Source organism: Calidris pugnax, unplaced genomic scaffold (assembly GCF_001431845.1).
Source record: "Calidris pugnax isolate Ruff unplaced genomic scaffold, ASM143184v1 scaffold44, whole genome shotgun sequence".
NCBI classification, from domain to species: Eukaryota; Metazoa; Chordata; class Aves; order Charadriiformes; family Scolopacidae; genus Calidris; species Calidris pugnax.
The window spans coordinates 18,231,590-18,247,001 of NW_015094506.1; the positions used below are offsets into that span (position 1 = coordinate 18,231,590).

Genomic DNA, 15,412 nt, shown 5'->3' on the forward strand with positions numbered 1-15,412 from the left:
TATTTATGAATGTTTTACTTAAGTTGGTCCATTATAGCTTGCATTACGAGTTCGTTACCTCTTCTTGCATGACAGTGATAAGCATTTTTTCCCCCTTCTATTATTACATTTAAAGTACTGTATTTCCTTTAACTTCTGGTCAGAGGAATTAAATTTCAAGTTGTATGTTTGTCTTAAAGCTAAATTTTGAGTGTTAAGAACATGTTGTTAATACAAAACGAAGATGTTTCCTTCATTTTTCCAAGGTTTATATGAAAGTTAGTGAACACTTACTTATCATTGAAATGATTTTGGGATAAAATTGCTTTTTGCCAGTTATTGCACATATCTTTTTTGACACTCCTATAAAGTGACTCCTATAAAGTCTCAGTTCTGAATGAAAGATGTCAAAGTAGGATCAAAGTTAAATTGCTTTGTTCCACTAGTTAATCTTTAATTTGTATTTATTTGGTTTGAGCAACTCATCCGTTAAGTAAGAGAGTGCTCAAGTGTACTGTCTTTGTTATTGCAATGTTTACTCAAAACTTGCATATTTTTGACTATTGTTTTATAGTATTTCAAAACATAAAATGAGTAGACATTGCATTGTACTCTGAGATTTGAAATGACTAGTCAGAAATGATGAACAGCTTGAGAAGCAGTTTTCTTAAACTGTCCTTGAATCTACACAGGTTAGAAGGTTGCATTGATTTATTTTTTTTTTTTCTTCTTTTTTGTTGTCGTCTTTTTGGGTTTGTTTTTTTTTGACTAGGCAGGAACTTTTTTTTCATCAGGCTTATATTTCAGTGCGCAAAGAAATGCAACTCTTTGTAATTTATCTGAAGTTTATATATAGTAGATACCTACTCAGTTTTCCTGAGCTTGCAAGTAGGAATGACGTAACTGTGATAGAATGGGGTGGTTTTTTTGTTTGTTTGGGTTTTTAAGAGCTCTGTATCCCAAGGTGAATCTTTGGTGGCTCTAGTTCCCTTTCAACTAGTAGACAACACATGCCAAGGAATAAACTTTGAACCTTACAAGATGCAGGGAGAGGCAGGAAGGAGGAATCATGTGGTGCTGAGGCAGCATATTGTTCTCCCATGAATAAGGACTTGGGTTTCGTGAGCAAACCTGTGTCTTGTTCCCCCTGTCTATCGCCACTGTGAGCTTCTAAAAGATGACTTGCAAGGTAATCAGAGCATGGAATTAGGGAGGAAGGAGCAGAATGAGTGCAGTTAGTGGCTTGTTGTACTCTGCTGATTTATAGAGCGCTGAATCCTAGATTGAAGAGGCTTTATTTTCCTTCATGGGTCATGGGGTAAGTGCATCTATAGCAATCCATTCAGAGGAGCTGTCAAGTTGGGAATGAAGATGTTGGGATCCCTATGTCATGGGAGTGACTCCTGTGTTTAAGCACCAGGATTTTCCTAAAACCTTCTCTCTCTGTTAAAATACTGCGTAACTAGTCAAGACTGACATATCAAGTAGCTGGCTACATGGGCTAAATATTTAATTAAATAAATATTTATTCCTCCAGCTGCTTCTGGAGGAATCTCAGAATTATTTCACATAAAGCCCTTATAAAAAAAAAAGACTCCATGAATAGGTAGTGAACAGCTCATGATACAAGTTGTGGTTTGTTGGTTTTGGTTTTGAGGGTTTTTTTAAGTGGGCCAAACAGTAGAGAAGTGAATGGGAACGGGAACTTCAAACAGTTTCTAAAGTGCCTGCAACAGTAATATATCCTTGTATCTGACATTGTCATTTATTTATTATGCATTTTGTGAATTTCAGTCTGAATCCAAGCTTTTTAATGGCTCTGAGAAGGACATCTCTTTATCTTCAAGCAAACTTACAAAAAAAGAATCTCTCAAGGTGAATTAAATTCCAAGTAACTCCTCACGGACTATAAATGCATTCACATCGTTTTACCGTCCTCTCTAATGAGAGGACAAAAATGCCAAGTACTGATGAGACCTATGGGATATTTAAGTATCATGAAAAGTTGATTCTCTTCAAATCTTATTGTTACTTGAGTATGGGCTTCTCTAATGCAATCTTTGAGATGGCCCAAGATTATAGGGTAACTCAGAAGAGTATAGGGTAATTCAGGTTCGCAGGGACCCCAGGACATCGCATACAATGAAATGACAAATTTTAATTACAACTTGCATGCAGTATCTGTGGTTTTTCTGCTGCCTTCTTCCCCCTGTGTTGTAACGGGACCAAACTCTGCTGTTTGGCAGATATCATGCCAGCAGAAATGCAAAATTATTTGCCTCTAAAAGAGGGAGACAGATACATTGCTGCAGATTTCTACTGAGGAGGGAAAGTAATTGGTGGGTAAGGACTACTGATCTGATAATATACCAGTAAATCTGAATCTAGCCCCAATGTGGTTTTGTACTTTACACCAGGAAAAGAAGGGAGAGGAAGAGGGGGGGCTTGGGTTGGTTTGTTGGTTTCCCGCTGTGATTCTAACAGGAGTTTCAAAGTCTTCAGTCTTAAAAGCAAATTGCGGAAGGATCTGAACTTGGTTACATTGTAGCTGCTCTTGAAACAGAGCATATGAAATAGGTGTCCATGCCTTGAAGTGAAATACTGTTTTAAAGCTACTTCTCTGTATCTGTCTTGCAAGTTGAATTTAGCCTGTTTTTTCTCTGCTTGTATTGATAGATGTCTTTTTGTGTTCTGATTACTGATTTATGGTTGTAGCATAATAAATATTTTTATTATTATTTACAGGTTCAAAAGAAAAATTACAGAGAAGAAAAGAAGAGAGCTACAAAAGAATTACTTAGCACTATCACAGACCCATCAGTTATTGTTATGGCTGACTGGTTGAAGGTCAGAATCCAAGTGTGAAACCCGAGCTGAAGATGTAGCAGCTGCTTGCTGCCTTCTGACCAAAATAGAAAAGGCTCAATCTTTTACTTGTTGTTAATGTTTTTCTACAAATACAGCAGCCACTAACTGCATCCCAGGATCTCTGTGCTCAAATCCTAAGGGAATAATAGAGGAACTTAGCTCTTGACTTACTGCAGTCACCATAGTCACATGCATCTTGTGTATATAGACATTAACTTCAGCTGAATTTGCCTTATGATTCTTATTTTATGCTTTCGATATTACAGTTTGAATTGAAGCTCTGTTATGTCCATAACAATAGTGGAAATAGCTCAGTCGTATTAGATATTTGAATGCAGATTTCTTTATGTATTTCTGGTCATTTTCCTTTCCTCACTTAAGAACTAACTGTTCTCTAATACTGAGAAGGTACAAAAGGTGAGGAATTAATTTCTCAAAGATAGCAGTCAGTGTCATCAACAGCAGTGCAGTTTACATATCTATATAATTCCTTAAACTTTTCAATATATGCTTTGAAAATTGTACAAGAAAAAAAGCTCTGTTTCCCATTTTTATAGTTGGCTCCAAACAATAGCTTGTCTGGAAAAGGTTTCTCCAGTTTTTGCAAAAATCAGTGTAAAGACACTAAAATGTTTCTCAGAGGTCAAGTTGGAATTCAGTCCTACAGACACAGAAGTAATTAAAATCTAGAGTTGACAAAATTGATGCAAGCAGTCTAATCAGATGTGCAAAATCATGGACCTTAAATGATCTTCTTTGTAACATATGGGTTAAAGGTGACAGCTGTTACAAGATATTTTATCTAAGAAATTCAAATGTGCGAGTTACTTTGTAAATATCCTATTTTTCTTATCAGATATCTGCCCTGTTTTCAGAGGAGCTCTGTTTCTGAAAATTATCCTGTCTTCATGCTGGTGATAAAATATATTCCAGATAGGAAAATTCATTAAGGTTTCAGATGAATTGTCATACTTGCGTATCTGGATGCATGCATTACCCCTTTGTAGAATAAGTATTGATAAAGATAGAAGAGAATAAGGAGCACTGAGATTGTACCTTTGTATTGTCTTTATCAAAAGTTTATCCAGGTATATCAATATTTTGACTTGATAATATTTGCTTGAAATGAAATAATAATATTCAGTTTTCATTTGTTTAAGGGGCATGGTTTTCCTATTGGGTTCACTGAGATATACCTGTAACTGTTTATCTTCTAGATTCGTGGTACTTTGAAAAGCTGGACCAAACTGTGGTGTGTACTGAAACCAGGAGTGTTGCTTGTTTACAAAACCCCCAAAAACGGCCAATGGGTAGGAACAGTGCTCCTGAACGCTTGTGAACTCATTGAGAGGCCTTCTAAAAAAGATGGCTTTTGTTTCAAACTTTTTCATCCTTTGGAGCAGTCCATATGGGCTATAAAGGTTAGTGGTAGCATATATAATTCTTAATGGATGACTAGCATTAGCCAGCTACGAGTAAAGATAACCTTAATGAGAAGCTGAACTGTGTTTTCTGTTATAACTTTAATGGTTTGTTTATTCTGAATATAAGCCTTCAACATCTGTATACCTAAATAGTTTCAGGGGTGTGGTGTGCAGAGGGATGCCATTGAAGAGGTTAATGCCGTCACTGGCAATCATGTAAGCAGAAGGAATGAGTGTATAATGCTGTATCTTACGTCAGTCAAATCTGACAAATTAAGGAGGCAAGTGATTTGCCAAAATGAAAGAGTTGATACTTGTTACAAACGTTTCTTGGCTTCCAACCCTATGTTCATGTAATAAAATGTCAGCCTAGTTCAATTTGCTTGTAAGAGTAGAAATTCAAATTACTTCCTTGTGCAAAATAGCTTATATTGCAGCTTGTTAGCCAATTCTGTTCTTTTTTGGCTACAATTTTAAGATGATAAATGTTTTTCTTTAGTTCTGATGTCTGTTTGCTTTGTCATACATGGCATAATATTGTGAGCAGCTCTTCTCTGTGTTTAAAAGCACAATGTGTTCTGCACAGCAAAGGTTTATTTCAATTTCTTAGGAATCTTTCATGTTTACTATTACTCATTGTTTATACTCTAGTAAATAAACTATTGTAGTCCTTGTTTTGTGTTTACATATGGAGACAGGGTGTGGAATCACAGCACAAGTGAACATATTTACCTTCTGAAATGACCTCTTGCTTTAAATGAAATTACAATATTAGACCCCTTTGTCATAATAAATTAGTTATGCCTTCTGCAACATACGTTTTAGGATAGCTACTAATTGTGAGATTGTATCTTTTGAATCTTACATTGACAAAAGTGTACTGTCACATGTACAATATGCTGCATTGATTTTGTCTTCCTTATCTCAGACTGGGAAGTCACTCAGCTAGTATAATTCCTGATGTTTGTTTGTGGTCTTTCTGAATTGTTATCACTATCAATGTTATCTAAATTTACCAAGCTTAGATTGAATCTTTTGTAGTTGCTTTTGAATGATTTTATTTTAATATTGCTTAGGACTTTTCACTAATTAGTGATAATCTCACATTAACAGAACACAAACTTCATACCCTTTTTCAAAACTATAGGGTTTGGGGTTAATGTGCTTTAATTTATGATCATGTATACATACATTGCAAAGTGGTGGCCTGTCTGCGGAAGATCACAAATCAGTCTTATATTTCTTTATTGCTTGGCAATGAGAAATGGATTTGTTTGTTTTTTTAACTAGATATTTAGAATTTAGAGGACATGCCCTACCAGATTTTTACTTTTTTAAGGTAGGTCAAATTTTGAACCTGAACAAGTTGATATTGTCCATTCTAAATGTGCTGAGAGCTGGAGTGGCGTTTGTTCATTTTGGTATGGCTATTTGCAGTTGAGAATTACTGGATTTAATTAGGTGAAAGGCCTTGGAGTTTGAAGCCTTTTTCTGCCTAGTTTACCTCTTCAATTATGATGTCCTAGTTACAGATTTATTATCATGAGGCAAACTTTCGTAAGCGTAATAGCAATTGACTGATTTACAGAGTAGATTGACCAGAAAAAGCCTGAAGTCTAAGGCAAAATGAGCCTTGTTTGCAGTCAGTGCAGGAAGGTGACATTGCAAGAAGCATTTACACAGGTGTAAGTACTGCAGGAGATTTTCCCACTTGAACACACTTCCCATAGTGTGTCCTTCTGGCAGACTGCAAATTCTCTCCTGCAGTAGTTTGTGGCCAGTCACTTCACACGCTCCCTTAAGCCTGTTGCTGCGGTCTTTGATGTTCCTCCTGCACTCAGAGGTAGCTGATGCACTCACTGTACCTTGTTCTGTCTTCCTTGTGTGCCCAGTCCTGATGCCATTTCAGTTTTCTAAAATTAATAATTAGAAAAGTTACTGCAAATAATTTTTCATGAGCAAATTTAGTCAAGTGTGACTGCTTATCAGTTTTTATTGCTTTCTCTGAATGTTTGTGCCATTCAAGTTTTATTGGCATGAATATCCTGTAAGAATTAAATTTCAACATTTTCTTAATCTAGTGGAATTACTAGTTTACCTATTACCTTGTATTGAAGTAGTTTTACCATCGTGCTGTCAGGAACAGAGACAGTTCAAATAAAGTCACCTTACACGTGGAAACTAATGTCTCTTGTGCAGAATGCTAACATACTGAAAATTAATTTTGAAACCATAGTGGGTGATATAAAAAAAAAAGTCCAGTGCTTTTGGAACCACAATCAGAGGAAATCAAGATCTACAGGCAGTTATACTAAAATAAGTCAACCTTCATTCGGTTTTAATCAATGTATTGTCAAATCACCTAAGGGAGTATAGCTTTCATGCATCAAATAAAAAACCCCTAACACGAAAACCACGCCATGTCTAAATTATAGTAGTTAGATACAGAGGCAGTAGTGTACCCTTGCATGCCCACAGTGCAGATAACCCTGAAGGGGAGATCTTACAGACAGAGTTCCACCCTTAATCCATGCCCTGTGACCTGAGAGTTTTGAGGACTTGTGACGGTTGGGGCCTTTTCATGGCACTGGTGCACCCACGGTGCCACAGTCCCCTCTGGGCAGGCTCCCAGCACCTCTCCCACCCTGCTGGTGCTGCCCTGCACCACCGTGCTCTCCCCTCCCCAGGGGGCTGGTGAGAGCGAGACCCCTTCCCTGCCTGCCCTCGGGGTGAGGAGTGCTCGTGCATGGGGTTGTCCCTCCTGGTTCTCCTTACCCGACAATCCTAATCCCTGTAGTGCCGCTTCACCAAAGACTTCTTGTAGGTGCACCTTCCCACTCGCATGGAGAGCAACTGAGGTTTGGAATCTTGTTTCTAACACCCACATTGCTGTAACTCCATACTGACTACTCGGGAGTTTCTGAACATCATTTACACCAGCACTAGGTTGCCTGTATTGGTATTTCAGTGCCACCAAGACTCCTCGTTACCCGCCTCTCACCCTCAGAAACGTTCTGGCTGTTTCATTTGCTTGCTTCTAAAATATCTGCCTTTATCTGCTTTTGCTCAAAACTTCTGCTGGCTTTCAATCTAAGCCTTGTACTGGGTTTTCATTAGGCTTCTCTGGGGGAAATCAGTCAAGATCAAAATGTGTTAACTCATCAGTTAGGCAGGCTTAACCCAGCTTTCAACAATAGCTTCAAGTATGTTTAATACAGCCCTCTTTGCATATCAGTTGTCTTGAAGTTATCAAAGGTACAGTTTTTTTGCAACGGCTTTAAAATGGTTGCTTAGCATTTTATTCCAAATTGAAGCTTGACAGAAATTTAAAGGTCTTTTGGATTTTTTTTTTTTAATTTGGAATGTGAAGAACTTCATAGTGAAAATTAAACTTTGGCATGTGACATCCTCTGTGTGTCTTTTGGTTGAGCATAATGTCATGGTGTCCTGCTGATACCCTTTATAGAGAGACTTAAGCATCTAAATGTCTTTTATGGACCTGGGCATCATCTTGGGTTTTTTCTTATTTAAATGCCAAGCCTACAGTTAGGCACCTAAATATTTTGTGGAATTGACTACTGGGTAGGTAGAGAAGTTGCACAGTAAGGAGAGAGGGAGAAAGGATGAGTGGGTTTCTATAGCAATACATAGTTTTGGGTGGGTGGAGTTATTTCCCTTTTATTTAAATATTGATTGATTCATCTGTCTTCTGAAGGCAGACAAAAATTGTGCAGTTCTGGAGCATAGGGTGCTGCTGAGACACCAAATACAGTGCCATGCAAAATAAGCATGAAGTGGATCACTGAAGAAGGCCTCCCATTCTCTGCAAGGGTTCGGCTTGCCCTCCTGTCTCTCTGTGCTATGAACCATAGCATCCTTGTAGGAACTGAGAGGAACCTTTGCTCTCATCTAGAACAAATGGGACCAGAGGGGGAACAGACAGTTGCTGTACAAACATGGGGTCTTCTACTAGGCTGTATCTGTTGTAAATCAACTCTCCTAAACCACCCCACAGTCATGTCTTTTGTTTTGCTTTCTTTCAATCTTACCTCTTCAGCTGAAATCCTGAGCTAAAGAGGAAAAGCTTGTCCCTTGTGATCTATTCACACCCATCTGCAGGAATCCCCGGACAGTGAGGGTGGCTCCCCTGTGGTGTTCCTTTTGATGCTTTTATCATCTTGCTATAATTAGCATCAGCAGAGCATTTCCATGTTACTATGCCAAGTCTGATTTACAAAAAGAAAAAGGAAAAAGAAAAAAACAAAAAAATATTTGAATCCCAAAGACCGTTCTTGTTAAAGCGGGGTTGAATTGGGAGCTGTACTTAGAATGAAGTCGTTGAAGAAGAAATCCAGTAAAAGAGGGCTGTCCATCTTTCCATTCATGTCTTCATTAGATGTTGCTGAGTGACAGTAAATAGCCCTGCAGTGTGTCAGCTTGTTATTACATTGAATTATAAACTGTAAAACTGAATTAAAATATCTGATGCTGTTGTTTGTTTTGTGTATTTCAAGGGTCCCAAGGGTGAAGCAGTTGGTTCCATAACTCAGCCGTTGCCCAGCAGTTATTTGATCATCCGAGCGGCTTCAGAATCAGATGGTAAATAGATTTTTCAGTATTTTCCTGCAGTGACAGCAGTTTATTTAGAGATGGTTTCAGTCTTACGATGGCTGTTATAACACTATGTTTGCAGTTAACCTTCTCCCTTAGTATATTCAATTGTTTTGGTGCTAGTCATGGTTATTAAAGGAAAATTCTGACGTGAAGAAACTGTCATTGAACTCCTTGCAGTTGCCTTGTGTTGGCTGGGTATAGGACAGGGAAGGGGTTATTTCAGATTTAACTATATTAATGTATGTCTAAATACTCAAACTATTGCCTTTCTAAAGTGCTAATGTGGACATACTTTCTTTCTAATGAAAGCGTTTGTATATTATAAAGTGCAGCAGTTGCACAGAGTTCTAGAGTAAAAATTCCCTCAAAATACAGTTTTGTAACACCCTCATGGCTGGCTCTGTAATGGTCAATATCAATGCAACGTTCTTCAAAGGTTACAATGTGGAAACAAAATTAAAGACTTGTGTAACCTTTGTAGCAGCTACTTTCCTTCTAGTGATTAATTAAGTATACCCGTGCTCACTTTAAAAATAGAATTCTGTTTGCCTTCTATATTGAAATATGGAAATGAAGAAAAATGGAGCGGAAAGAACACACAAATTTGGTTAGTTACTCTGATATTTTTTTGGCAAAAAATATGTGCTGGTTTATATTGAAATGGCATTTTTATGCTGTCATTATAGCTCCTTTTCCACATTGTTATTGTATTACATGAGCAAATTTTGCCAACTGATGCAGTTACTTAGTCTTCAAAACTAGAGCAGGGCTGCAGGGAACTTCAGAGGAATTCAACAGTCAGGGCCTAGATGGAACCATACTTGCATTAAGGAAGAAATGCTGGAATATGCTCTAACAGAATCAGGATTTACCTTACTTGACATACCCTGAAGCACCCCTTGTGCCAGAGCTGGACAGTTGTGAGTAGTTTTTACATCCCTACCACATTATAAAATCCAATGCATGCAACATGGAACAACTCTGAAGTGTGTCTTCAAAAGAAAAGTAAGTAGACCCAAAAGGATTGTGAAATTAGGAAATGGAAGTTTTATAGGTCAGGTAAATCCTTGATTTTTAGTCTAATAATACATTTGTTTTTAGGCAGGTGTTGGATGGATGCTTTGGAGCTGGCACTGAAATGTTCAAGTCTACTTAAACGTACAATGGTTAGAGAAGGTAAAGAACACGATTTGAACTCTTCAGCAGACAATACTCATGTCTCTTTCTATGGTCTGCTTCGTGCTAACAACTTGCACAGTGGAGAAAACTTACCGTAAGTGAATTACTAAACCTGATTGTCCTTTTGGTAGGACCTTGTAATGATAACTTCTCTACATGGAGAGTCTCTTCCTAAGGTTGCAGCTCTTTGTGCTCCTGAATTTTCTTCATATGCCTTATTTGCACTATGTTTCGTGTATTTTATGTGGGTAAAATGAAAAAATCTTTTTTCAAGCAAAGCAAGTGAGAGGGAAGTTTGGGCCAAGGAGGTCAAAGTTGAGTATCACATCAGTAAGTTTAAGTACTCAGTTCAACTGTTAAAGTTTTAATGTTTTGTATCTTGAAGTTGGCATCTTGTTAGCTTCACCTGAAAATGAGAAGTTCGGTACATGTGACAAAAGTTGGTAGATGTGAATATAAGTTTTGTTCTTTGGTTAAAGAAAAGATTAATCCTATCGTTATTTAAATGATTTCAGCATGTCTCAGCTTTGAATCATCAGATGGATGAATAATGGTTAAGTCATCCTATTATTATATTAAATTAAATTCACAAAAGTTGAAATTGTCTGGTATCACCTGATCTGATGTCTGAGTGCCCTTGAGTAACTCCCTGTTTATTTCATTACATGCTTTCAGCCAGATTTTTGAGAGCATAAGATTTTGTGGAAAAACATTATTAAACAAACGTAGCGAATAAATGTTTTTTTCAAACGCTTCAGTTGTGGTACCAGAATGCATTAGAAAATACAAAAGGTTTAGTCCTTTATTTGAAATAATTGGGTCTGAAGTTTGTGCTATGCACAGCTTCTCTTAGTAATCTTCCATCAGTTCAATATACTTTCAGGTGGATGTAAATTTATTTCAAATAATCCCTCCCATCCATGAAGATTTAGCTGCCCATCTGCCTTTTCTGAGTGCACAGGAATTTTGTACTGCTGTTAAGGGTATGCTCCTGTATTTGAGACAGAAGACCTCGACTGGGAGAAATGCAATTCTTTCTGGCATAGGTAGTGTGAGAAAAGCACGAAGAAGGCAAATTATTGCCCATGGCCCAGATGCAAGGTTCTATCCAGATGACCAAGCAAGCTGAACTACAGTTTTGCTCCTTCTATTATCTCATGGAAACAATAAAACTGCTGTGTACAATTCAGCTGGAGATCTCTACTCATGAAAAGTAGTTTAATATCAGCAGCTGGCCCAGATTATAATCACAGCAATTAGCTACAACTGTTAAGTCTAATTAAGACTAATGGTTTAATTAAGTAGATCTTTGGATATAGTATATTCTAAGAGTATTCCATGTGTTTAACTATCTGAGCAACAAAACCTGCAGGCCTATTTTTAATGGGGTTGGCAGGAGAGGGAGAAGAAAGGTGAAAGCCATCTCTTCAACTGACAGCTAGCTTTCTTTTTTTTTTAAAGTACATTAATAGCAAAAGGAGGTCCAAGGAAGGAATTAGACTGATACTTGTTGAAGATGGTCACCTGAAAAATAGGCATTCAGTGCTTTTTTTTGCCTCAGTCCAATACTGGTAGACAGACTGCTGTCTGGTCTTCTGAGTTGGAGGACCACAAGTGCGGAAACAGTGACTTTCCGTTTGTGGATACTGAAATTGCAAAAGATCAGTTTTATCAGCTGAATGTGCATAAGTCCGTGAGGCCTGATGGGATTCATCCCAGGGTACTGAAGGAGCTAGTGGATGTTACAACAGTACCCCTCTTGATCATCTACCAAAGGTCTTGGGAGTCTGGGGAGGTCCCTGCTGACCGGAAGCTAGCCAGCATTATTCCAGGTTACAAGAAGGGTGTGAGGGAAGACCCAGGAAACTACAGAACTGTTAGTCTGACCTCAGTACCTGGAAAAATTATGGAGAAGATCATACTGATACTACTGAAAGACATTTAAAGAACAGTGCTGCAATCATTGGGCACAGTCAACATGGGTTCGCAAAGGAAGGGTTCTGTTTAGCTAATTTGATATCCTTCTGCAATAAGGTCACCTACCTAGTAGATGAAGGGAAGGTGGTGAATGTAGTTTTTCTGGACTTCAGTAAGGCTTTTGATTCTGTCCTTCACAGCATCCTTCTGGAAAAGTAGTCCAGCTGTGAGATTAGCAGGTTCACCATGTGCTGGGTGAAGAACTGGCTGAAGGGCAGGGCTCTCAAAGGCATGTAGTGAATGGGGCTACATCTGGCTGGAGACTGGTCACCAGTGGTGTTCCTCAGGGCTCAATCCTAGGGCCTGTTCTGTTCAATATATTTATCAATGACCTAGATACAGGAGTTGAATGCACCTTTACCAGGTTTGCTGATGATAGTATACTGGGAGGTGTTGCTGACTCTCTCGAGGTGTTGCAGAGAGATCTAGATAGATTGGAGCATTAGGCAATCATTAATGGCATGAAATTTAATAAGAACAAATGCGCCTGGGGTAGAGTAACAGCAGACACAAGTATAAATTGGGAGAGGAATGGCTGGAGAGCAGCCCTGCAGAAAAGGGTCTAGGGGTGCTGGCTGACAGCAGACACAATATGTGGTGTGCCCTGGCAGCCAAGAGGCCGGTTGAACACTGGAAAGGGCTTCCTATAGAGGTGGTTGATGCCCCAAGCCTGTCAGTGTTTAAGGCATTTGGACAATGCCCTTAATAACATGCTTTAACTTGTGGTCAGCCCTGAGGTGGTCAGGCAGTTGGTCTAGAAGACTGTTATAGGTGCCTTCCAATGGTACCATTCTACACTTGGTGCATTTGACAGTTCAGTGAGAAGAGTACAACCTCTATGTTTCCAGCAAAGCTAGTTTGACATTGCTGCCAGATTTGGCTTGATATTGACAATTTTAATGTGTATTTTATTAAGATCCTAGTTTGGAATTTATTGTGTGTAGTTGAAGATTCACTTAGCCTTTATTTTTTGTAGGTTAAATGACAGTGAAATTGACAGGCATCACTTTAAGGATCAAGATATGTACTCTGACAAATCTGATAAGGAAAATGACCATGACCACGAGGAATCTGATAATGATGGATTGGGGAAAAGCGAAGAAAGTGACAGCGACACGTCAGAGCGACAGGATGATTCTTACATTGATCCAGAACCAATTGATATCAAGGAAACTACTTACTTAGAACAAAGTCATGAAGAACTTGGGGAGGTAAAAGTGCTGTTGATGTAGTGAACAAGTAGCTTCTCCAAATAGAAAGCTGATATTTTAGGGGTCAGACTACACTTGAATGCTGACTTGCAGAATTGTCTTTCCGATTTTCAGCAATAAGGGGTGGAAAAAGTTCTGTTCACCCATGTTCTGCTCTGTTTTGCTACTCTTGTGCTTGTGTCTGAGGTTTTTACAGAAGTAATGGGATTATCTGGAATATTGCTCAGGCAGAAAGTGCTCATTTTAAAAGAGCCACCTGCGACAGAAGCTGGCCATCCTTCTGAAGGACTACCTGTCCTTTTGCTGTTATTTCTTGGTTTAATTGATTTGAAGTCTACCCATCCTTTTGTTATTATTATTTCTACTTGGTTTTTATTGACGTACTCCCAGTTCTTTCTTCAAGTAAAAATCTTGAGGATTTTAATGCAAGCTGAGACCTCTAGTTTTCTACTGTGAGAGGAGTTAAACAGCCATGGGGTCTGCACAATTCAGTGGAAAGCTTACTGTGTTTCTGATGTCACCTTGCATTCTAATAGGGTGCCCCAGAGCTGCTGTTTCAGTTCTGGTTTGTCTTGCGTATCCACAAAGGCAATTATGATAGGTATTTGTCTGTTTTACTTGCTATAAAGATACCAAAAAAACTTACTAACAAAAATTGAGACGAGCTTTTCCACAAATCTTTCCTTTCTTCTCAAGTGCTAACTCTGAGGGTTTAGTGTTTGAGGTTTTTTGGTTTTTTTTTCCCATACTTATGGGACATAAATATTTTGTGCTTTATTACTTTCTAGTATTGTTTCTAAGAAGAGGCAGTTGTTAAGGAAAAGTTGAGTTTAAGTTGACAACAAATTCTTGAGAATGTATTTTAGAGCTGTTCTGGAAAGAGGGGTGTTTTTCCTACAATCTTTACTTTTCATTTCAGAAACTATAAGGAAGAATATCTCCTCTCTTCTTGGGCAGGGAGGAGCATATTAGAGTGTGGCTGCTGGTTTTTCTCACTTACCCCTATGTAGTGTATTTCTTTAAGGAAAACCTAAAGAAAAGCTAACTTTCCTTTCTTTAAGGAAAACCACTAATACTGTTGACTGGTCAAGGCAGTGGAAAGCATACGTGTGCCAGCTCTCATGGTGGGGAGAAGTTGGTAGAATGAACAGCCTTTTGCTATGCAAGTCCTGCACGTGAGAACACAGGCAATGTACTTGGTAACTAGCAAAGGACTAAAGGAAGATCTTTGAACAACATTCTGCCTCAATTTTTTCTGTTTTTGAGCTGATGAAAACAAATGCAGTTTTTTATGCTGAATAGTATATCTATCATACTTCATTAAAGATGTATAATAAGTGTATTTAGAGAAGCCTAATCTTTTTTCCTATAGTTACTTCAGCTTCTCTGAGTCATTCATTTTAAGTATCCATTTTTCATTCTCATTGCATCCTTAGACTGTGTCGACGTGTCTTCTGGAGGATTATTTTCTTTCTCCTTTCTGTAAGCAGTTTTCTTTTTTTCATTCTAGGCAGGGGAAGCTGCTCAGACAGAAGTAGTGTCAGAAGAAAACAAAAGTCTAATCTGGACACTGCTGAAGCAAGTCCGGCCAGGAATGGACTTGTCCAAGGTTGTACTGCCTACATTTATCTTGGAACCTCGTTCTTTCCTGGACAAGCTATCTGATTACTACTACCATGCAGACTTTCTGTCTGAGTGAGTCAATGCTATGTCTGTTTTTCATTCTTTTCATTTTTTTGAACCAAAATGGGGTAATTGTTGATTGAAATGTTTGATGCAGTCTCCTTAAGCAACATTGTGGGCTGTTCAAAGTTTACATGTTTGTCTGACAATGTATCAGTCATCAGATATCCTTGTTCTCTGAAAGCTGACTGCCTGGGAGCTCATATGGTACATCTTGAAGTCTGGCCCCTCTTAGCAATAGCAATTGTGTTACAGACATTTCTGGTTTAGCTTTTGGAGACTGATTAGAAGACTTCTCAAAATTAGTTTTTTCTCTAGGAGACATATTTAAAATGGTAAAACAGTACCAGTTAACCTTTTTAATATAGTGAAAATACAGTTAACCTTTTTAATCACAAAACTTTTGCTTTAGTCAACTGTTAGACAACAATTGATAGCGTGTTATAACTGAAACAATATTGATATTTGATCTGTGTA

General features: G+C 38.2%; 1 protein-coding gene across 5 annotated transcripts in view; it reads left to right on the forward strand.

Annotated features, from left to right (window-relative positions):
- OSBPL8 (oxysterol binding protein like 8) overlaps positions 1 to 15,412 on the forward strand; it is a 64,435-nt gene that overhangs the window by 35,034 nt on the left and 13,989 nt on the right. For all 5 annotated transcript variants that reach the window (XM_014963921.1, XM_014963920.1, XM_014963923.1 and 2 more), the window contains 7 exons: positions 1,774 to 1,854; positions 2,725 to 2,826; positions 4,065 to 4,268; positions 8,786 to 8,870; positions 9,987 to 10,158; positions 13,018 to 13,252; positions 14,763 to 14,947. In XM_014963921.1, the coding sequence (XP_014819407.1) occupies positions 1,774 to 1,854; positions 2,725 to 2,826; positions 4,065 to 4,268; positions 8,786 to 8,870; positions 9,987 to 10,158; positions 13,018 to 13,252; positions 14,763 to 14,947 (1,064 nt within the window). The remainder of the gene's footprint in view (positions 1 to 1,773; positions 1,855 to 2,724; positions 2,827 to 4,064; positions 4,269 to 8,785; positions 8,871 to 9,986; positions 10,159 to 13,017; positions 13,253 to 14,762; positions 14,948 to 15,412) is intronic.